We start from the raw sequence: 25,022 nt of genomic DNA on the forward strand, positions 1-25,022 counted from the left end.
AGTATGCCCAATATCGTATGCTAACATATAACAGAATGGGCATTAAACCTAAGATCTTTCATACTTTTTGTGATGTAGCTAATAGAGTGCATGGCACATAGAAGTAACTCATTATGATTTTCCTGTGTCTTTCTGAAAGGGCACACTGGTTAAGTGTACAAGGAGATAACAAATGTAAATACCGATTAATAGGAGACATTTTCCCCAATTTTTTTTAGGAAAAATATATGAGATGATCTCAGTGTTTTTATAATTAAAGATGGATTTCAACTATATATACTTGATGTTTTCTGGAGATGGAAAAGGAGAATAAATGAGATTTTTTTTAAATGGGACTATTTTGCTCAGGTTTTTTTTTTTTTCCATCACAATTTCCAAGTAACTTTGAATATTGAAGCCTGTGAAGAAAAAGACCTTATTGAAGTCTTGGGCAAATACTGCTATAAGTGGGAGAGGTCTTTAGAAGAATTTAAGGAATGGTGTTGGAAATATCTCTAGCATGCCAAATATAAACTCTTCAGGGAAGCTGAGATTTAAGTAGTTTTCCTACTTTACAATATTACTAGTTAGTGTTCTGAGTCACAGAGGGAAAGAGGAAAGTTTCTTTTTAAGTTGAAGTGAATGCTGTTTCCTATGGGTTAGATTTTCAGCAAGAAAAAAAAAAAGGATGAAAATATGAAGAAATTTCCCTTTGGGCATCAGCATGGCCCATGTAAACTAATGCTGCTGTTACCTGATACAGCATCGCTGTCTGGGATTTCCTACCACTTGACCTTCCTTTGTGAATATGATTCCTCTCAGGTGATCTAGGATTCTCTCATAGGAATGAGGAGCCCCTGGGTAGTATAGTATTTGCCTTCATATAATGGTCCAGTACAACATCATGACCACCCTATTTTTCTTTCTGTTTTTTTTTTAATTGGAGTTAAATTTGCCAACATATAGCATAACACCCAGTGATAATCCCACCACGTGCCCCCCTCAATGCCCATCACCCAGTCACCCCAACCCCCTGCCCACCTCCCTTTCCACTACCCTTGTTCGTTTCCCAGAGTTAGGTGTCTCTCATGTTTTATGACCACCCTATTTAAATTACACATCCTCTTAGTCACTCTGTTACTTCATTTCTCAGTACCTGATGGGAATTACACACATACTGACAATGAGATTTTGCAGGCTAATTTAAATGTCAGTTTTTGGGCAACTGGCTGAAGATGTTATTTATTATAACAAAATAAATAAAAATGGTATTAGAGTTTTTCATGGGTTATGTTGGGAAAAATCAGGAAGAGATAGTTGGTGGGGAATTGCAGGCCACATCAGTGAGTGTAAAGGTCTTAAAGTATTCTGCTAATGTGACCAATCTGTTAAATAAGGTGTGTATACACACACACACACACACACATACACAGACACATACACACGCATATTTATGTAGGAATATTACTCAGCCATCAAAAAGAATGAAAGTTTGCCATTTGCAATGATGTGGATGGAGCCAGACTCTATTATGCTAAGTGAACTAAATTAGAGAAAGACAAATACTATATGATTTCACTCGTATTGGAATTTAAGAAACAAAACAGATCAATATAGGGGAAATGGAAAAAAAGAGAAGGAAGCAAACCATAAGAGACTCTTAACCATAGAGAACAAGCTGAGGGTTGATGGAGGGAAGTAGGTGGGGGATGGGCTAGATGAGTGATGGGTATTAAAGGAGGGCACTTGTGATGAGCACTGGGTGTTTCATGTAAGTGATGAAATACTAAATTCTACACCTGAAACCAATATTATACTGTATGTTAACTGGAATTTAAACAAAAACTTGAAATAAAAAAAATAAATATATAATACAGCACAAAAAACTCTACCAAGTTTATTTGTATATGGTGCTTAGGACAGTGAGTATTAAATGTGATAGTGTTAGGATCCAAGGTCAGTGGCACATTGCCTTATTCCACTTGCTGCTGTGTTCTCTGGCTACAGAGGGCACTTCTATGGTAGTAAATGAGAGCACTAGGCTTAGAATTTGCTACTTCATTTTGTTATTGTGTAAGTAGCCTGTTTGTAAAAATACTTATTTTTGTTCAAAGTCTCATATAGGGCAGCAGATTATTTCAAGTTTCTTTTAAACTTGATATGGATTGCTTGTGGACTTGACCCAAAGCTTACTTTTTAGTCGATTTTGTGAAAGTAAAAACTTACTGGAATATTTCCTACGTTGCTTTTTTTTTTTTTTTTTTTTTTGTATTTCACAAAGTTATTTTACAGCTTGAATGGTTATAAAAACATTCACTCAAAATCAAAGTATTGCCTTTCCTACTACCCTTGTGTTTAAACTCATTTTAGAGTGTTCTAAACTTTGTTGAATGTACTTCACGTATATTTACTTTATGCAATGTGATGCGCTCAGTGTTTAGGATCTGTAATACAGATTGTGAAAATGTAGTGATTTTCTTTTGTCAGAGTTTATCCTTTTATTTTAAAATATTTTTATTTTTAATTTTTTAAAAAAGATTTTATGTATTTATTTGACAGAGAGAGAGAGAGAGATCATAAGCAGGGGGAGAGGCAGGCAGAAGAAGAGAGAGAAGCAGGCTTCCAGCTGAGCAGGGAGCTCGATGTGGGGCTCCATCCCAGGACCCTGGGATCATGACCTAAGCCAAAGGCAGACACTTAACCCACTGAGCCACCCAGGCGCCCTATCCTTGCTTTTAAATAAGTTTTTTGGAAAGAGTTGGAACTTTGATCCATCCATTCATTTATTCAACAAACATTTATTGAATCTCTGTTATGTGGTATTCAATTACCCTGCCTCAAGCATCGTTATGTAAATAAAGCATACATGCGGAACCTGGGGGGGGGACACCTCTTAGCTTATTTACTATCTAGTGGTAGAATTATGTTAGAATCTCAAATTCCAAATTTAGCCTTAGTCATACTTCTATCCCTGTGCTTCGTTCTGTGATATGTTCCATGAGAACATGCAACTTAAAATTGTTCCTGCTATGAATGTTACTATCACTTTAAGTTACCAATAAAAGATGCCTATGCTAAAAGAATAGCATACATGGGATAGAAATATAGACGAATGCTTTCCAGCTAAGAATTTTGTGGTTTCATGTATTGGGGACTTATTTTCATATGGTTCTGTGTAACTATATGCTGTGTCGAGTTTATAAATACCAAAGCAGCTGCGGTTCAACTAAAAGACCACTAGAGAATCGGTGGTCTTTTAGTTGATTTTTAGCATGAAGATTCAAATCCCAGCCATATCAGTGACTCAGAGCATAAGCTTATATAAGGCATACTCATTCTGAATAGCAACTTCCTAATCTTCACGATAAGCATAACAATTTCTGTCTTATGGTGTGGCCGAGAAGTAATGTAGTGGAAAGTTTCTGGTTCCTAAACACTAAGATTTTTTTTTAAGTTCTCTTCTATTCTCCAAATTATTTTTCTTTCTTCTGAGATGATTTCCCACTTTTATGTCGTTTTGTTTTTGTTTTTTTTAGGTTGTAAACTTTTCTCAAATTTCTGATTATTTTTAATGGTCCATTCATAGCTAAGAATGGGACATCTGAAAAGTTGACCAGCACTAAGTAGTTAGTGAACAACTAAACATTTTTTTGACTACTGGTCAACAACTGTCAATCTTTGTTTTAGGATGAGTGGGTAGGAACTGCCTATTACACCATAAACCCATAAATGCCACAGTTATTGGACTGATGCCCTCCAAACAATTTATTTCATTTTGTAAGAGAAGAACATTTCCATTTTCAACAGGAAGTAAATGCTTAGCTGCTGGACATTTGGCACATGGGGATAAGTGAGAAGGTTTCAGGGAGTTAGTTGACTCTAAGGGCTACATATTTTCCATTAATGTCCACTATTTTTACCCCGCACCCTTCACTCCTGCTCCAGGTTTTTATAGGATACTGTGAGGAAATTAGTTCCCAGGAGAAACCCAAGAACCTCCAGTCCTTCTTCTAGACTATGGTTTCTGCTTCATTAGAAACAAGGGGGAAAATGAATATATGCACATTTAATGGTGAGCTTGTCTCCCCACACTTCCAACCTTCCTCTTTTACGTGGCTTCTAAAATGCTGGCAGCCAAACATTTATCCTAGGGGATAAAGATTGAAAGTCTCTGGGGAATCTTACCAGCCCAGGAGGAAAGAGGAAATAATGCTGACAATCAGTGGTTCCCCAACAGAAAGCTCAGCCATATCACCTAATGTTAAAAGTTCATGGTCAACAAGCCCCAGATATGTGCTAAAGCATGTAGGCAGCTTTTTATACTTTAATCTTAAACGTAAGTAGGCAGGGCAGCCTGGGTGGCTCAGCGGTTTAGTGCCACCTTCAGCCCAGAGCCTGATCCTGGAGACCTGGGATCAAGTCCCACGTCGGGCTCCCTGCATGGAGCCTGCTTCTCCCTCTGCCTGTGTCTCTGCCTCTCTCTCTCTCTCTCTCTCTCTGTGTCTCTCATGAATAAATAGATAAAATCTTTAAAAACAAAAAAACATAAGTAGGCAGCTCATGAATGACCAGACATATGAGGAAAGCCTCTAACATGACAGAGAACAAACACAAAACAAAACACAATATTGCTTATGCAGGGGAAAGGAAATAAAAGAGAACAAGCAAAATCCTGTCATTTAATATTCCCAGAGAGAAAGGATATTGCCTTCCTGAAATAAGGAATATTCAGAGAATGAACAAGAACTCTTGAAAGTTAAAAACATGGTAGAAGAGGGGTGCCTGAGTGGCTTAGTCAATTAAGCATCTGCCTTCGGCTCCGGTCATGATCCCAGCGTCCTGGAATTTTAGCCCCACCTCATGGTCCCTGCTCAGTGGGGAGTCTACTTCTCCCTCTTTCTCTGCCTTATTCTCTCTCTCTCAAATAAATAAAATCTTTTTTTAAATGATAGAAGAAATAGTAAACTTAATAGAAGGATTGGAATATAAACTTAAGGTAAATACCTGGGAAGTAGAGAAAAAAGATTACAAATTTAGAAGATTAGTCCAACATGTTCAAGACCAGGATGGTAGGAAGTCTGAAGTGGACAAAGCCAATGAAACAAGACACAAAAGTTTCCCAGAATTGAATGACACAAGATTCTCCATTGAAAGGTCTACCAAGTACCTACCATAAAAACAAACAAACAAAAAAAAATAGTTTCACCCAAAGGCACATCATCATGAAAGCTTACTATAGACCAAAGAAAAGATTCTGCAAGCTTTCAGAGGAAAAAAAAAACCCAAACAGGTTATATGCAAACAATCAGGAATTAGAATAGATTTTTAAGACATGCAAGTTGCCATAAAACTTAAAGAATCTCCAGAAGAACGTGCTCCATTAAAAGGAAGAAGGAAACCAAGAGAGGAAGGCATAGGATACGGAAACAGGAGTTCCAGTGTGGGGGAAAGGGCTTTCTCAAAAAGACAGCTGTGTTCTGGCAAGAGGTGGGTCAGTCCAGATGGGTGCAGGTCAGAAGCTCTGGGAGTGCCTTCAAGAATATGAATTTAGGGCAGCCCAGGTGGCTCAGCAGTTTAGCGCCGCCTTCAGCCCAGGGCCTGATCCTGGAGTCCCGGGATCAAGTCCCACGTTGGGTTCCCTGCATGGAGCCTGCTTCTCCCTCTGCCTGTGTCTCTGCCTCTCTCTCTCTCTCTCTCTCTCTCTCTCTCTCTCTCTCTCTGTGTCTCTCATGAATAAATGAATAAAATCTTTTAAAAATATGAATTTGGTAGGAAATTGAGCATGAATGAACATCTTGAAAGATGATTTAACTTGGAATTAAATTATTGATGAGTTCATAGGTAAGTAAAAGAACAAGACATTTAACTCTAGAGGAAAAAGTTATGTAGCATGGGAAAAAGTAACCATGGTTTACTACGTGGTTCATCTCTGAATATCATACGTATAGTCAAAGTAATACTGATACTGAACAGTGAATTAACCAAAGGTAAGATATAAACGTTTTGGAAGAATGGGAATGTATCTGTGTTGATGGTGGGATCGAAGAACTAAATCCTCATTCTCCATAGGAATTCTCCATAGGAAATCACTAAACTAAAGAAGTCCATAAAAATGAAGTATGTTATTTAGAACGTCAAAGTAGAATATTAAGAGAATTGGCTAAAAGAGGATAATTTTTACTAACAAATCTTATGGAACCAGTTGGTATTTTATGTGCATTTATGACTTGGATAAACATATAAACAAAAGTTAAATCAAATTGTGAAGTAAATGGACTTGTCTAGTCTTTTTTTTTTTTTAATTTTTATTTATTTATGATAGTCACACAGAGAGAGAGAGAGAGGCAGAGACACAGGCAGAGGGAGAAGCAGGCTCCATGCACCGGGAGCCCAATGTGGGATTCGATCCCGGGTCTCTAGGATCGCGCCCTGGGCCAAAGGCAGGTGCCAAACCACTGCGCCACCCAGGGATCCCCCTTGTCTAGTCTTTTAAGGGGAAATCTTCATATCATAATATCATAATGGGATGTTTCCATGGAAATCACTATCTAAACAAAATAATTTATTTTGTGTTTTCAGGATATATCAAAAAGAATCAAATATTCTGGGTTTTATGTTTTGAAGTTAGGTGCATTCAGGATCAGGATTGCTACATGTCCTGAAGAATTGTCGCATTTATAATTTTCAACATTCTTTTTGCTAATGAAACTTTGACATTAAAGTCTCTTTTGTCTGATTTTGATATTGCATTTAGGTAATACCTGCTTGGAATAATTTCAATCTTTTAGCATCATTTTTTAAGTATGCCCTTTTAGATACTATATAGCAAGATTTATGACTTTATCCGACTAGTGAGATAATCTCTTTAAGTATATCTTAAATCATAAATACATTCTGTTTCTACACATCATGTTGTTGAAATTTTCTTTATCTTCCCTGTTTCATGCTCCCCCCCCCCACCTCGATGCTTTGGAAGCTATAGACTGAATTTCTATTAAGTGGGTATCCTTAACTCTTTTTAAAAAAGAAAGGCCAGGGCACCTGGGTGGCTGAGTCCGTTAAGTGTCTACCTTCAGCTCCCATCATGATCCCAGGGTCCTGGGATCAAGCCCCATATCAGGCTCCCTGCTCAGTGAGCAGTCTTCTTCTCCTTCTCCCTCTTCCACTCCCCCAGCTTCTGCTCTCTCTCTCTCTCTCTCTCTTTCTGCCAAATAAATAAATAAAATCTTGAAAAAAAATTCTAACACTTCAGTCATACCATATATTTTTAATTAATGAAATACCAATAGCTTTTTCTTTTCTTTTTTTTTTAAAGGATTTTATTTATTTATGAGAGACACAGACATAAGCAGGCTCCCCCAAGGAGCCCGATGTGGGACTTGATCCCGGATCCTGGGATCATGCCCTGAGCGGAAGGCAGATGCTCAACCACTGAGCCACCCAGGCATCCCATGAAATACCAATAGCTTTTTCACATCACTTTCATGTTTTCTTATTTTTATCCTCACAACTTCCTGTAAGGTAGGTAGAGCAGGTTATATTTTCCCTATTTTATAAATAAGAATTTTAAAGTGCAATGTCAAACTGTTGAATAGTAGAGTGAGAATTAGAAACTGGATCTCTTGAATCTATCTTATTTTAGACTTGCTATATTAAGCCTTGCTAACTTAAAATTATTCATAAAACTAAAATATGTTTATAGTAGAAATATGCTGCTATATAAATATCCATTGAGCACCCATTAAGTATTAGACACAATGCTGGGCACTCTCCTGCTCAATCTTCACATAAATACTGTGAGATAAATGTTAATCTCTTTTACAAATGAGGAATGGAGACTCAAAGAAGTTAAATGACTTACCCATCATTATATAGCTCATAAGTAGTGGGATCTGGATTCTGATTTCAGTTGTCTTGCCTCCAACATCAGTGCTCTTTCCACTTTTCTCTATATTAATATTTCAAGGGCTGCATTTTTTTAAAAAGATTTATTTATTTATTTTGAGAGAGAGAGTCAATGCCATATGAGCAGAAGAAAAGTTATTTTGCAGCAGTAAAAATACTATCCTTCATATATGCAGAGTGATTTACAGGAATAATATCATTCAATAATCTATAACATATTGAATACTTACTGCATATAAACACCTGTATTAGGATATGTTACAGTGAGGCCAAGAGAAAAGGCTTCTGCTCTGTTAACTACTAGAAATTTTCAAACTCCAGAAAGAGAAAACTGACCACATATTTTTATAGTCCTTGCCTTAGTTTGTTCTGCTATAACTAAATGCTATAGACTACACAGCTTATAAACAACAAAAGTTTATCAGTTTTTGAGGCTGGAAATCTGAGATCAGCGTGCTGGCTAAGTCAGGTGAGGGCTCTCTTCTGAATTGTAGACTTTTCATTGTATCCTCACATGATGGAAGGGGGTAGGAAGCACTGTGGGATCTCCTTGATAAGGACACTAATCCCATTGATGAGGGCCCCCCCTCAGGACCTCATCACCTCTCAGAGACCTCCTAACACCACCACAGTGGGTGTTAGGATTCCAACATGTGAATTTGGTGGGGGGGACACAAACATTCAGACCATAGCATTCCATCCTTACCCCCCCAGATTCATGTCCTTCTCTCATACAAAATACATTCATTCCTTCCATCCCAATAGCCCTAAAAACCTATAAAGTGCATAGTCTCATCTAAATCAGGTATGGGTGAGACTCAAAATATGATTCGTTCTGAGGAAATCCCCACCAGCTGTGAACCTGTGAAATCAAACAAATTATGTGTTTCTAGAATACAATGGTGGATAGACATAGGATAGACACTTTCACTCCAAAAGGGAAAAGTAGGAGAGAAAGAAGGGGCAACAGGTTCCAAGCTAGTTCAAAGGCCAAAAGGCAACCAACATTAAATATTAAAGCTTGAGAATAATCTTCTTTAACTAGATGTTCAGCCCTCTGGGATGGAGGTCCTACCTTTTGGACCAATTGGAGGGGAGGAAAGGTCTCACCTTCTGGACACTCAGGGGCATTTGCAGCTCCATGGCTTTGCAGGGCAACTCTTATGGATTCAAGTTGTGCACTGATGGCTTTACCAATCGTATTCTAGGGGTGGCCCCACCCTCATGGCTTCAGTGGGAATTGGCCTGGTTGGGGCTCTCTGGTGGCCTTGCCCCTGAGGTGGCCCTGTTCTTGGGTTGTTTGCCCACAGCACTAGGTGGCTTTATCCTTCCAAATCTAGGTGGAGATAGCCATGCCCCCATGGGTCTCCTGGGCATGGGTTGCCACCCCGCCCCCTTGGATTTGGGCGGCTCCACTTCGGTTTGGGTAGAGGTTGTATGGCTGGTTAAAACTCAGGAAATGCCCTGCCTTGGCCTTGAGAAACTGAGGAGGCAGCTCTGATGATTTCTGAATTGCATTTAGGGTCCTTCCTTCATGTCTTGAAGAATATCCCAGTATCACAACCATAGCTCTAAGATCCCATCCTGTAAAATCCAAGTCCAACAGCCAGCCTCATTCCTTCCTCTTTAGTTCATATGGATTTTTCCTTCTTTGGTTGCTACCTAACTTTGTGGTTCAAATCCCTACTGACTCCTTAATGGAAAGGTGGTTTGGCCACACCCTGGCCTCTCCTGAACAGGCTTTCCCATTTCTTCCAATACGGATATGCTGAAAAGTATCTAGATTTTTATTTATTTATTTATTATTATTATTATTATTTTTAAAGATTTTATTTATTTATTCATCACACACACACACACACACACACACACACAGAGAGAGAGAAGCAGAGACACAGGCAGAGGGAGGAGCAGACTCCACACAGGGAGCCTGATGCGGGACTCGACCCTGGGACCCCAGGATCATGCCCTGGGCCAAAGGCAGGCACTAAACCACTGAACCACCCAGGTGTCCCAGTATCTAGATTTTTAGGCTCTACTTCCTCTTTGACTGACTATCTTTAAATCATTTCTCTTCTCATATTTTACTGTAAGCATTCAAGAAGAGTTAGGCCACTCCTTCAACACTTTAGCTTAGAAATTTCCTCAGTCAAATATTCAATTTCATTGCTCACAAGTTCTACAAAACACCAAGAGGAAAATCTAATTAAGTGAAGCTCTTTGCTGCTTTATAACAGGGATCACTTTTCCTCTCGTTTCCAATAGCATGTTTCTCATTTCCATCTGAGACCTCAACAGAACGGCCTTTACCATCATCATATATTTCTACTAACACTGTTAACAACCACTTAGGTATTCTCTAAGAAGACTGAGACTTTCTCTTCTGCATTCCTGTTTGCCTCTGAATTCTCACCAGAATTGTGTTAAATGGTCTGTTCATGGCAATGTAGGTTTTTTCCTACCATGCACCCCAAAATTCTTCTGCTTTCTACCAATTACCCAATTCCAAAGTCACTTCCACATTTTTAGGTATTCGTTACAGCAGCACTCTACTCTCAGTGCCAATTTCTGTCTTGGTCCATTTGTGCTGCTGTAACAAAATATGACAGACTGTGTAGCTTATGAACAATAGAAATTTATTTCTCACAATTCTGGAGGCTGGAATTCTGAGATCAGGGTGCCAGCAAGGTCAGGTTCTGGGTCATAGACTTGTATTTTCACTTGGCAGAAGAAGCTCTGTAGGATCTCTATTATAAAAGCACTAATCCTATTCCTGAGACTCTCATCCTCAGGACCTAATTACCATCACATTGGACATTAAGATTCTAATGTGAATTTGGGGGGGGGGCACATAAACATTCAGACCATAACAATCCTTTTAAGAAACTATTCAGTCTTTTAAGACTTTATTTTTTATTTATTTATTTTTTATTTTTTTATTTTTTTTATTTTTTAAAAGATTTATTTATTTATTTATGATAGACAGAGAGAAAGAGAAAGAGAGGCAGAGACACAGGAGGAGGGAGAAGCAGGCTCCATACCGGGGAGCCCGATGTGGGACTCGATCCCGGGACTCCAGGATCGTGCCCTGAGCCAAAGGCAGGGGCCAAACCGCTGAGCCACCCAGGGATCCCCCAAGACTTTATTTTTTAGAGCAGTTTAGGGTTCACACACAAAATATTGGGTGCTACAGAAATCTTCCATATAGCTTTCCTCATTACCAACATCCCCCACCAGAGTGGTACAACTGATGAACCTGATGAAGTTTTGGAATATAGGTGAGATTTGGTGGGGTGAGGTCCGGAGCCGACGACCAAGAAAATTCTTGAGATGTCTTTGGTGCAAAATGGTGGTTTTATAAAGCAAGAGGACAGGACCTGTGGGCACGAAGAGCTGCTGCACCGGGACCTGTGAGGGGTGGCTGATTCTATACCTGGGAGTTGGGAGGGGTTTGAGGATAGCCTACTCTCTAAGGAATTTGGAAGCAAGTTTTCCAGAACCTTGAGGGGGCTAGCTATTGTTTGGAAAAGGTCACTTGTTACTGTCTAATAAAACCTGAGTCCTGAGACCTTTCAGATGTATATTTGTGGGCCATGTGCTTGGGGGATGATTGCCAACATGTATCTTGGGGGATAGACATAAAGGAAATTTCTAAAGGAATTTTAATATGTTAAAGTAAACTTACAGGACCCTGGGGGTCGGGCTAAGATTGCCGTTTGCCCTTAGCAAAATATTAACATCGAGGCAGTTGAGTCCATAGAGGAATGTCCCTTTGCCTGTTTCCAGGACTTGTCAGTGTGCTGCCCCGGGCTTGTGCTTTGTCCTCAGCTAGCCCTGTGTTACCCCATCAAACTTACACTGACACATTATAAAAACCCAGAGTCTATAGTTTCACTCTTTGTGTACATTCCATGGATTTAGACAAATGTATAGTGACATGTATCCATCATTATGTTATCCTACAGAGTATTTTTACTGCCCTGAAAAGCTTCTGTGCCCTGTTTATTTATCCCCTCACCTCAGTTGGAATCATACAATATGCAGTCTTTTCAAATTGGCTTCTTTCATTTAATAATATGCATTTAATTCCCTCCGTGTTTTTTCATGGCTTTATAGCTATTTCCTCTTAATGCTAAATAATATGTCACTGTCTGGATGTACTATGGTTTATTTATCCATTCACTACTGAAGGGCATCTTGATTGCTTCCAAGTTTTGGCAGTTATGAATAAAGCTGATGTGAACATCTGTATGCAAGGTTTTGTGTTGGCATAAGTTTTCAACTCCTTTGGATAAATACCAAGGAGTGTGATTGCTAGATCAATAGTAAGAGTACTGCCTTCCAAATAGGCTGCACCATCTTGCATTCCCATGAGTAATGAATGAGAGTTCCTGTTTCTTCGTGTCCCCACCAACATTTGGTGTTGTCAGTGTTCTGGATTTCGGCCATTATAGTAGATGTGTCGATAATCTTTTTTTTTTTTTTTTTTACCAGCAAAATTTTACAGATCAGCAATTTGTGGATTTTCCTGGCAACCTTAACAATATTCAAAATTGAGGTTAAGTCTCTACAGGTGCAAATTTTCCCTAATAATATAAAGTTACATTGTAGAGGTGGCGCTTATCAGCATATTGTCAGTAGTGGAGGAATGTCGTGTTGGCATGTGTCTGCCAGTTGTTTTCTTTTTTTTTTCTTTTTTTGGTTTAAAGAACATCCTAGACAGGAGACAGTGCCTGTCCAATGGCTTATATGTAGTGCCACAGTCTATACAGTAATTCAATAAAATGCTTTTAGACAACAGTATTGGCTTATTAAACATTTGAAATATTTTCACAAAAATTCAAGATGATATGGGGTCCAGAGAATACACTCAGGAAATATCTATTTATACACTCAAATATTTGAAACCTCTTCTAGAAGCTAGATCCCTGCAATAAACTGTCTTAAAAAATGCTGCTATGTGGACAGGAAGTTAAATGGCCAGGTATGATAACAATGGAATGTTTCACACTTTCGTTATTCAATAGAAATGTAATACAGACACACATGTAGTTTAAACTTTTCTATTAAACAAATTAATAAAATAAAAAACAATTTTATATTTAATGCAACATATTAAAATATTTCAATTTTAGTCAACATAAAAATTACTGAGATGGTTTATACTTTTCATATTAGGTTTTCAAATAACATATGTATTATTGAGTTAAGTGTGTACTTTATACATATATCTCTCTCTTTTTTTTTAAAGATTTTATTTATTTACTCATGGGAGACAGAGAGAGAGAGGCAGAGACGTAGGCAGAGGGAGAAGCAGGCTCCTCACAGGGAGCCCGATGTGGGACTTGAACCCCAGACCCTGGGATCATGCCCTGAGCCAAAGGCAGAGGTTCAACCACTGCACCACCCAGGTGTCCTTACACTTGCATATCTCAATTCACATTGCAAGTAGATTCACATTTTAAGTGCTTCTGGACAGCACAATTCTATTATCCCTCAGCCCTCAGTCATATTCTGAACCATCTGGAAGCCAAAAAAAAAAAAAAAAAAAAAACCAGTATACTGTTGAAATAATGAATGCCCTGAGCCAGTGTACACCATACATCATTACTATCACCTTTCTGGGAGTTGGCCCATTAAAAATAATAGCCATACCTAAACAGCAGCCTTCTACTACTTGCTGAGGGTTATTACACATTGTCTCTTGAATAAGATGTGCAAATGGATTTGTATTAAATACAACTCTTCCTTAGAAGCCTCCGCATTTTCTGCAAGAACTCCAGCTTATTTGAGGCTGACCACCAGCCGAATGTCTTCAGATGATTTCCAAATCACACTTCAATCTGCACACTTCTCAGACTTACTGAGAAGGCTGTCTCAGACTCTAGACTTGACAATTTCTCCTTCCACAGCCAGGGTTTGGAGGTTGCCATGTTATAGTGTGGCCCATATAGAAAGGTCATGTTAAAGCCCTAGTAAACGGCAGATACACTGAATTGTCAATGACAGCAAAACGTAGTGGGATGTGCAAGAAAGAACCAGTTGTAGTTGTCGCCACGCTTTTCAAAGACATTTGTAAGTTGGCCTTATCTCTAACCACATGTCATTTTTAAAAATATTAACCATCTATCATTTTGAGCAGTGTAGGGCTCTGTTGTGTCAGAGCTTGGTGCAGGTTCAGGACAGCCTAGTAACGGTCATCTCGGATTCTCCAAGGCTGATACGGTCAACACGAATAGTGTCATTAAGATCCATGCGTTGCATCCTGTTTTTCTGTTTGGTGGGCAAAGGTGATGGTGATCTGGTGGTTACCTCTGTTGAATGTTAAGTGGCCACATAGTTATCAAAACACACCAAGTGCTCCCAAGCACCATACTAGTAAAAACAAAAACAAAACAAAACAAAAAAACACACCCACAGCAGAAACCCTCCTTTAGGCATTAAGTCAGCGCGAGTCAAACGCTGCCTGGGTCAGGTCCCTGCAGCCCACGTGGCCCGCAGCTATGGCCGCCCTCCTGGCTGGGCCGCTCCGGCCGCGGGAGGCCGCTTCTCTGTGGTTTCGAGAAGGGGGCGGGGCTGGAGCTGGGCGTGTCCGCCGTCGGGGTGGTACCCGGGATGCCCTAGAGTTTGAGATGCGGTAGGAGTTCTGGATACTAACCAGCAGTGAGACTGAAAATGAGCAAAGATCCAGCGACAGATGGCTCTAGTGTTGATCATATTTCAACAGTCAGAAAAAAGAACATAAAATTGAGGTTTACATCATAGTTGTGTATTTAGTACCTGGTACACATCTCTTATGTTAATTTGCATCAGATTCTTTTTTTTAATTTATTTTTTATTTTTTATTTTTTGCATCAGATTCTTTTTAAGGCTTTTCTTTGTTTTACTTATAATCGTCACTTTATTTTATTTATTTATTTATTTATTTATTTATTTAAATAGTCACTTTAGTATTTTGCTTTAAATATCTGGGTGGCTCAGTGGTTGAGCATCTGCCTTTGGCTCAGGTCATCTGGTGGGGGACTCAATCCTGGGGTCTTAGGATTGAGTCCCCCACCAGTCTCCCTGTGGGGAGTCTGTTTCTCCCTCTGTCTATGTCACTGTGTTTCTCATAAGTAAATAAATAACATCTTTTTTAAAAAAAAGATAAATAAATCTCCAAAGTTTTTATTCTCTATAGAACTTTAAAAGAAAACTAATTTTTTTTATTCCTGTGCCGTACGCTTTTGAGGACGTGTGTGTGTGAAATCAGAATCTCTTTTCTACTCTACTACAACAAATAAGAATTCAAACTACCTAGAGTTTTGATTTATTTTTTTTTAAGATTTTATTTATTTATTCATGAGAGACACAGAGAGAGAGGCAGAGACACAGGCAGAGGGAGAAGCAGGCTCCATGCAGGGAGCCTGACGCAAGACTCCATCCCAGGACTCCAGGATCATGCCCTGGGCCAAAGGCAGGCGCTGAACCACTGAGCCACCCAGGGATCCCCTAGAGTTTTGATTTAAACATACCACCTATGGAGCTTTTGAGAATACACCACTTGTTGGTGTTATTGTGACTTTTTAATCACAAATCAAAAATGACATTTGAGGTCTTACTGTTCTTTTAGATTTAAATTACTGTTATTAATATATTTTGTCCAGTAATTTATGGTTCAATGAAGAAAATTCTATGGATGAGTACTTTTGTAGCATGTATTACACTGTGCTAAAAGTATGAAATATTTAGTATGTTATTTGATCATTTTTAAAGACTTTATTTATTTGAGAGAGATAGTGGGAATGAGCATGGGCCGGGGGAGAGAGAGGGAGAAGCAGATTCCCCATCGAGTGGGGAGCCTGAGGCTGGGTCCTGGGGTCCTGGGGTCATGACCTGAGCCACCCGGGGCCCCTGGTCAATTTTTAAATATGCTCTTGTCTTTAGTGTCATAAATTGTATGTAATTCATATCCATTAAACTACTTTAACTGTTCTAAAAGAATTTGAAAAAAAAAAGAATTTGATAGCCTTGCAAGATTTTTAAGTTATTTTCGTAAGAAATAGGAACTTTTATATTTTCTCTGTTTTTCCACACTTTACAGATGCAGCAGCTTGAGAGACAAGTTATTGATGCTGAACGTCAAGCAGAAAAAGCTTTTCAACAGGTAGAGTATAATTCTAGTTAAAAAAATTTTTTTTTCTCAGGTGCCTGTGTGGCTCAGTTGGTTAACAGTCTGACTTCAGCTCAGGTCATGATCTCTGGGTTCTGGAATCAAGCCCCTCAAGGGGCTCCGCCCTTGGCAAGGAGTCTGCATTTCCTTCTCCATCTGCCCCTCCCCTGGCTCATGCTCTCTCTCGCTCTTTCTCTCAAATAAATAAATAAATAAATAAAATCTTAATTTTTTTTTCTCTCTCTCTCCCAATGTAAGCCTTGTTTTGCCCAAAACAATTCTCAAAATAGTCTTCAACCCTTCTCTATCACTCTGACTATTCTGTGAGCTGGATCGTTAGAGAAAGTGGAGGATCTAACTTGATTTTGCCCCTTAATAAATTTTCACAGGAAGAAAATGCTTCCGTTAGAAGGTTTTAGCTTCTGAAAAAATCAAATATTATTTTTATGGCAGTACTGACCATAATGATGTTTTGAATATAAATATGTTCATAGCAGTGTCCTTTATAGAAATAAGGAGTTGAAAATAATATGGATACCAAATTAGAAGAGAATGAATAAGTGAACTATGCTTATTCCATGAAATATTAAACATCCATTAAAATAATTATTATAAAAGATACACTAATATAGAAAAATGCTTAGAGTTGTATTAGGAAAATTATATACAAAAATTTATTCTCAGTATTAATAGACATGTGGGAGAAAAGTCAGACCTTTGATAAGTCACTTAACCCTATCTGAGCCTTGCCAACATTAAAATGAGTGTTTTGGATGAGCCCACCAGCCTTAAAGTTTGTCCAATGATCCTCAATCTGTAGCTTTGCATTTTATGAAAAGATCTTTGTCAGATTCAGGCAAGTCAGGATTTTCAAAATTATTATTTTTTCCAAGAAATGTGTGTTAAATTTCTTATACTTGCTCTACATTTGTCACATTTCTTCCCTTCAACTTAAGAACTACTAAATCTTGTTTTCACCTATAAGATTTTTGCAAAAAGATTTTTGCTTATTTATTCATGAGAGACACAGAGAGAGAAAGGGAGAGAGAGAGAGAGAGAGAGAGAGGCAGAGGCAGAGACATAGGCAGAGGGACAAGCAGGCTTCCTGCAAGGAGCCTGATGTGGGATTCAATCCTGGATCCTAGGATCACGCCCTGAGCCGAAGGCAGATATTCAACCACTGAGCCACCCAGGGGTCCCTCACTTATAAGATTTAATTTTATAAGTAGATTGATTTAGTGGCCTGATAAATTTCTAAACAAATCCAATCTAACCTAATCCTTGACTTTCTAAATTATGCTTAAAAGACAGTCCTAAAATTTTATTATACCAAATTTCAACCAGTGTAAGAATAGAGAAAATGGTAAAATGAACCCCCATCACCAGCTTTCACAATTAGTCAACTCAATGATAATCTATACCTCTTTTTTTTTAAGATTTATATATTTATTCATGAGAGAGAGAGAGAGAGAGAGAGAGAGGCAGACACATAGACAGAGGGAGAAGTAGGCTTCTCGCAGCAAGCCTGATGTGGGACTCAATCCCAGTTCCCAGGATCATGACCTGGGCCAAAAGCAGGTGCCCAACCATTGAGCCACCCAGGCATCCCAGATAATCTATACCTCTATCCACTTTATTCTTCTCCACCCCCACACCAGGTTATTTTGAAGCAAATTCTAGACATCGTATCATTTCACCATGAGTATTTCAGCAACTAATCTGAAAATAAAGATTTAAAAATCATAACTATAGTACCATCATCACACCAGTAATTCTTTAAAACCTCAAATTTAGATATTGAGAGAAGTAGGAGTAGTAGTAATTTGTGCTTATGCTGCTAAAGATCTATGCTGTGCTTGTTTTTTTATATTCTTTAGCTGATAAGACCAAATAGTAGTATTTCCTCTTATAGCAATAAAAATCCAATGATTAACAGTAAACTCAGAAAAGGTCACTTATATCCTATGAAAGACTCTCATGTTTATGTCACTCCCTGCCATTCTATATTAAATGTCTTTGTCTTTGTCTATTGTGGACCTTGTTATCTATGTCCCTGTTTAATTCCACAGCTAGCAGCACATATTCAGCAGTGTGTACCTCTCTTTCTCTCTCTGTCCCTTTTTTATAAAGTCTTTATTTATTTATTTGAGAGAGAGAGAGAGAGAGAACAGAGGGAGAATGAAAGGGAGAGGCAGACTCCCTGCTGAGCAGAGAGCCCGATGCAGGGCTCCATCCCAGAACCCTAAGATCATGATCTGAGCTGAAGGCAGATGCTTAACTGACTGAGCCACCCAGGTGCCTCCTGCCTCTCTCTCTTATCTCCCTCTTTATCTTTCCTTTTCTGACTTCATCCTTTCTTGGTGACTTCTCTTTTTACCTTCATACCCGTGGTTGTCTCTCTCTCTGTTTTCTTTTCTTTTCTTTTCTTTTCTTTTCTTTTCTTTCTTTCTTTCTTTCTTTCTTTCTTTCTCTCTCTCTCTCTCTCTTCTTTCTTTCTTTCTTTCTTTCTTTCTTTCTTTCTTTCTTTCCTTTAAAGCCTCATAGTGTAGGAAAAAAAGAAACAGGACAGTTTTATTTTGCCTTTTCTTAAATTAAAATTCTAAATTTATATGTGCAGCATATTTGTTTAGCTCTGAAAATTAAAATAAGTATCTTACTTATTTGTGATTCTTAGGGTTTTCTTCTGTGATTCATTAGATCTTAAGAGCAAAAAATGAATCCCCATTCCTAATTTGAGAGAAGTAAGCCATGACCATTTGTAGTTGTTAGAGGCCAACTACAGATCTTGATAAGCTAACAGGAAGAATTTCTTGTTTGAGGTTGTCTTTTGAGGATATCAGGTGTAAACTTATTTAATTCTATGCTACAATTTAAAGAAAAAGACACCATGATTGGCTAAGTGTCCTTAAATCAAACCTTCCTCCAATAAAGAGTGAGAATTGTAAACCTCTCAAAATTTCTATATAATTTGGCATATCTATAGATATTTGTTTTTGTCTCAACACTTTAAATTTATTCAGTACTTATTTTGTTATGCTTCAGAAGGGATTTTTTCCTTATATAATGATACATTATATTGCATTATATGTTATATACATATTGCACATATTGTACATTATTTGTTATATATTATATACATTATATTATTATACATTATATACATTATATATTATACATTATATAAATTCTCATTCACCATATTACGTACATAATGATTCTAAGAGTTTACAGGAAATATAAAGAGAGCAAATGAATTTTCATGCACTGATTATATTACCTTTTTTTGCCTTGCCAAGACAAAGTAAATGTTTTAACATAGAGTAACCACGTCCTTTGCTATCTTTCACGTTTCTATGGGATTGTGCCCTATTTCGTGCTTATGCTGCTTAAATTCAGCTTATCCTTTGCCATTGAGTCATATCCTAATACTTAAACTGTATTTATATTAACCAAAAAGGAACATTTCACTGCTAAAAGCAGTAGTCCAGCTGAAACCATCTCAACTCTGCACTTCAGCTTTGTTCCTTTTTCCCTTTGTTTTTAATGAGTCGCATTACCTTACCTGTACAACCATTAAATGAATTGGCTGTAGAAAAGAAATCATATGTTTTTCCAGAGAAATCTTGGCAATCATTATACTTATTGCTATAGGACATTTTTATTGTAGTTGTTCAAAGTTTGGAAAGCAGTATGTGCCAGTCAATCTCATATTACTTATGAGTATTCCTGTGAGACAGAAAAACAGCAAATTGCACATGTGAAAGATATTGATACACAGGATTCATTCTTAAGTATCTGATTAGGTGTATATTCCAATCTATTACACTCTTTTATGCTAATCAAAAAGGGGTACAATAATTTCCTATATGGAAATTCGTGTTTTCATTCTTCTCATTTCAATCCCTTGCCTGTGTTTGCTGCAAACTTGGTAGCAGCTGGATTTTAAAGTTTTCTCTGACCATTGTAATATGTGGACTAACCTTTCTGTGAAGTTGGTTCTTAGATTCCAAGTCACTTGTGGTTTTTAATAAGTGACAACTACTTGGTCACACTAATATCCAGGACCTTGTAATGATTTACTTCATTACATGAAAATGTACTTTATCCAGTGCTTTCCTTTTTACCTTCAGTGAGAATGGTTCTGGGCTTACTGCATAAATTCAGGAGCACTGTTTCCAAAATAATTGTGTTTTAAGATGTGATTAGAATAATTAATTAATTTGCAGTATGTTTTAAATAACTGGTAAATGGTCTGGGATTCAAAATACCCTTATAATTCTTCTCTTCATTCTATTTTGGAATGATCAGGTTTTTTTGTCATAGGATTGCGTGTATAGAGAAATAGAAACTTTCAACCCCTTCCTCAAAAAAAAATAGTCACATCTTAATTACATGTGATGGGGTAGGGAGGGGTGAGGTTAGAAATGGGAAGAAGGAAATATACTGGTAAGGTAATTACAATAGAACAATATTTGCAGCTCCTGCTTGCTTCAGTGTGGGCAGGAAAATGGAAAACAGCCCTGGGAATTGTGTCAGTGTCCTCAAGACTACACTCAAGGTTTGTTGATTCACCAGAAGGACTCACAGAACTCAGAAAAGCTGTTATACTTACGGTTATGGTTTATTATAGCGAAAGGATGCAGATTAAAAGGAAGAATGCACAGAGTCCAGGAGAAACCAGACATGAGCTTTCAGTTGTCCTCTTGCACTGGAGTTACACAGGGATGCAGTTGATTCTCCCATCAGTGATATGTAACAACACACAAAATATTGACAAACAGGAAAGTTCACCTGAGACTTGGTGTGCAGAATTTTTATTGGCAGGGAGCGAGGGTGGTGGTGTCAGTCTTATAGGCATGGAATGCACGGGTGACTGACCTTAACTACCCAGTCTCCAACCTTGCACAGGTCAAGCTGATATGGTATGGCTCAGGACCCTAGGTGAATTTAAAAATGAATAAATAAAGAGGCGTTCACCTCTTTTCAATGAATCGTATCATTGGCATAAACTATCTGGTGTGGTCCAGTATCTTGGATATATAGTCTCATTAGGGAGGATAGTAACAACGGCTCAGAGGTTATTTCTTCCAGGAGCTAGTCAAGCACCAGTTCTTTTTTTTTTTTTTTTTGGAATGTGCAGGATTTGAGCACCCCCATGTCTGCTGAGTTAATCTTTTACTGCAGAATAGCTTAGAGACCTCAGAAGCAGAAAAGGTTTTGGGGAACTGGCTGAGGAATGTGCTAAGGTGTGTGGATGCAACCAGAAGATCTCCTGGAAGAAAAGGAGAAAGGTAGCCTAAAAGTGCAAAGTGAATATCCATATATAGGTGATCACAAAGGTTTCTTTAATGAGCAATTTGAATTTGTAGATGTTTGTTATTGGTCTCTGAGAAGTTAAAATTCATACATGGTTTGGGTTAAATGAATAGAGAAAGAACTGGACTATTTTTCTGTAGTGAGATTTTTTTATTTTTTTATTTGTAAAGGCTGCTTGGTTTTTCTGTAGGTCTCTTATCTTTCCTATGGACTTATTATTCATATTAATTACAAAGGAAAGCTGGTGAATCCTGTGGAACTTTGGTCCTAACAGGACCAGCTGGCAAGTAGATTGCCCATAGCTACTTTGTGATCTCTCTTCCTGAGATATTTTGACATTTTTGCCGGTAGTTTTCTTACTTAGGAAAGTTTTGTTTAGCTAAAAGTAATGGTCAGATTAAACAGTTGTACCTGGCAAAGATGCATCCAAGGAGCTCTGACAGTAGCATTCATTCACTCATAAAATGAGAACACCTTTTAAATTGTACATACTTTTCAGGGGATAAGAGTACTCCCAAATCCGGAGTACCGACTGGGAAGCTCAGTCAGTTAAGGCATCAGCCTTCAGCTCAGGCCATGATTCTAGAGTCCTGGGATCGAGCCCTATGTGGGGCTCTATGTTCTGTGGGGAGTCTGCTTCTTTTTCTCCCTCTCCCCCTCTCCCCCATGCACACACACTCTCTCTCATATAAATTAATAAAGTCCTTTTTAAAAGATTTTAATTATTTATTTGACAGAGAGAGTGCACAAGCAGCAGGCAGAGGGAGAGAGAGAAACAAGCTCCTCACAGAGCAGGGATGCAGGCATGATCCCAGGACCCCAGGATCATGCCCTGAGCCCAAGGCAGATGCTCAACCAGATGAGCCACCAGGTACACTAAATAAAATCTTAAAAAAGAAAAAAAAAAGTACTCCAAAATCATAGTTTTCTAGAACTGTAGACCTTTCCTAAGCATTAATAGGACAATTTTATGGGGCAGCCCAATGTTTGTAGGGTGGCTTGCTCCAACTTAATTAAAGGTGACTATAGGTGTAGATCTGGTAATATTTATTTATATTCTTGCTTAGTTTCTTTTCTTGAGGTTTGTAGGGGTAGAAAAATTTCTTCCCTTCTAAGTTCTTTGGCTCGTCTAATAATTAAATTGGCATAAGACATTAACAGGAAAAAAACAAGTTTAATTTCATACATATGGAGCTCCATAAAAATACACAATTCAAAGAAGTGACTGTAGCAAGCAACTATACAATACATTTGTGAAAAATTGACAAGACAAAGAGGTTTAGGCTTGAGGTAGTAAATTAGTGAAGAAGTAACAAGGCTTGTCTATACAGCCTTCTCAGCCCTAAATTCCCTAACCAGCTTTGGTGATAAGGATGACTTCTTCCCTCCTGATACAGGAGAGGGATTTATTTCCAGCTTTCAGGGGGACAAAAGAAGGTCGGAGTCGGAGTGTTTTTATACCAACTGTTTCTTAGGTAACTTTAGTTCAAAATAATCAGTATCCTGAAGTGGCATATTTTGGGGTGACCTATTCTGCTCCCCTGCAGGTTTGTCATCTACATTCCAGCTTTCAGGGGGACAAAAGAAGGTTGGAGTGTTCTTATACCAACTGTTTCTTAGGTAACTTTAGTTCAAAATAATAAGTATCCTGAAGTGGCATATTTTAGGGTGACATATTCTGCTCCCCTGCAGGTTTGGCATATTTTGGGGTGACATATTCTGCTCCCCTGCAGGTTTGTCATCTCTGTCCCTGAAGAACTACCATTTTGAACTTAGTCTCTGCTCTTCTCTCTCTGTTTCCACAGCTATAGAATGTCCTGTGTGGAACTGGCTATGCCATTTTAAGGATGATCCTTGGTATTTATTGTCCAGCTTTCTGTCCTCCTCTGGCTGTTTTCCATGGTAGCATTTCTGATATAGACCTTTGCTGGTTTGCCATTCCTGCAGAAAGACTGCTATATTATGTTAAAAAACACAAATCTTAAGATAACTTAAAATTATCATCTGGATAGTGGAATGCAGGGTTTTTCTTCTGTTTTTTGAAAACCTACTTTTATTTTTATAGTTTTCAGACATCTGAGTGGTATTTAAGTAGGATACTTTGGCATCTGAGTTGATTTTACATTTCCACAGTGAACCCACGGATGACATCTTATATTCATGGTTAAAAAAACAAAACAATGGGGAGCCCGATTGGCTCAGCGGTTTAGCTCCGCCTTCAGCCCAGGACGTGATCCTGGAGACCCGGGATTGAGTCCCACGTCAGGCTCCCTGCATGGAGCCTGCTTCTCCCTCTGCTTGTGTGTCTCTGCCCCGCCCCCCCCCCCCCCCCCCGTTTCTCATGAATAGATACATAGAATCTTAAAAAAACAAAACAAAACAAAACTAAACTAACCTTAACACTCTCCTTCTAGAAACCCTCATTAGTCAAGTATTTTTGAACTTTAAGTGGATTCATCATGATTTTTCAGAAGTGTTTTTAACAGTTTAAGATTTTTCATCTTGATTATCATTGTTAGTTTCTCAAATGCTTTTGCATATTTTTCCTTTTTGCCCCCTACAATCTAAAACATTACAAAAATTACATTCTTACCTGTTTGGAGTTTATGAAATAGTCTTAATATACAGTGCCCAGTACTTTATTTTCTTTCTTCCTGTCATTAACATCTCATACATTCCTTCATATGCCCAGATGTGTTTTGCAAAACATCTAAGCAGAGCCAGTGTATCTTAGTTATTAAATTTTTTTTAAAGATTTATTTATTTATTTATTTATTTATTTATTTATTTATTCATAGAGACACAGAGAGAGACAGAGAGAGAGAGAGAGAGAGAGAGGCAGAGGGAGAAGCAGGCTCCATGCAGGGAACCTGACACGGGACTTGATCCTGAGTGCCAGGATCATATGCTAAACTGCTGCGCCACCAGGGCTGCCCTTAGATATTAAAATTAAAGCATCACTCAACCCCAGGTCACACACTGGTCTCTTTTATCTTGCTCTACTTTTCCCACTGCCTTTATCTCCTTGTGTAGCATACTCTATGATCTTTACATCTTTATTATATTTGTGATCTATCTCACCTACTAAAATCTAATTTCTATGCAGGCAAAGATTTGGGGTCCATTTTATTCACCAGTGTCTTCCCAGAGCCTGGCACTTGGCAACTATTCCCTGAATGTTTGTTAAATGAATGAATCAATAAACCCTCACTGAACATACTCTCCTACCTATATCTTGATTCTCATTTTTTTATTTCTTGTGATTCCATCATTTGGGGCTTTAAAGTTCTTTTGTTTTCCATTTCCTTTCCATGTGTATTTGTCTGTTTTTCACCTAGGTTGAAAAACTAGGTTCAGTTTTTTTTCTGGGTCATCCAATCAGATCTTTTCTCATTAATCACCTTCTTTACTTTATATTCCTATTTAATTTAAATGTAAAAAATGAGGGCTACAAGCTTTCTGATTTTATACACACATGAAATACTTTGCATATTATCATTGTTCTAGAAAAAATGAACATTACTCTGTATGGTAGCAAAATTCTGAGAATCTCTTATGTGCCCTATGTACCTCAAAGGTAACACTACTTGGCAAAATAGTCTCCAGACTTTATACTTGTTAAATAGATTAGTCTTCAGACTTTATAATTAATTATTAAAACATGCTGTTC

The 25,022-nt window shown here is 38.1% G+C and overlaps 2 protein-coding genes across 4 annotated transcripts in view; one reads left to right on the forward strand and one right to left on the reverse strand.

Moving 5' to 3' along the window:
* PLEKHH2 (pleckstrin homology, MyTH4 and FERM domain containing H2) overlaps window positions 1-25,022 on the forward strand; it is a 110,818-nt gene that overhangs the window by 11,965 nt on the left and 73,831 nt on the right. For all 3 annotated transcript variants that reach the window (XM_072742617.1, XM_072742618.1, XM_072742619.1), the window contains exon 3: window positions 15,968-16,030. In XM_072742617.1, the coding sequence (XP_072598718.1) occupies window positions 15,968-16,030 (63 nt within the window). The remainder of the gene's footprint in view (window positions 1-15,967; window positions 16,031-25,022) is intronic.
* On the reverse strand, window positions 10,421-14,010 carry C1GALT1C1L (C1GALT1 specific chaperone 1 like). Its single transcript, XM_072742811.1, is given in 6 exon segments — window positions 10,421-10,474; window positions 13,448-13,641; window positions 13,644-13,819; window positions 13,821-13,897; window positions 13,899-13,956; window positions 13,958-14,010. Coding segments are annotated over 6 exon segments (612 nt in total).

Source organism: Vulpes vulpes, chromosome 16 (genome assembly GCF_048418805.1).
Source record: "Vulpes vulpes isolate BD-2025 chromosome 16, VulVul3, whole genome shotgun sequence".
Classification (NCBI taxonomy): Eukaryota; Metazoa; Chordata; class Mammalia; order Carnivora; family Canidae; genus Vulpes; species Vulpes vulpes.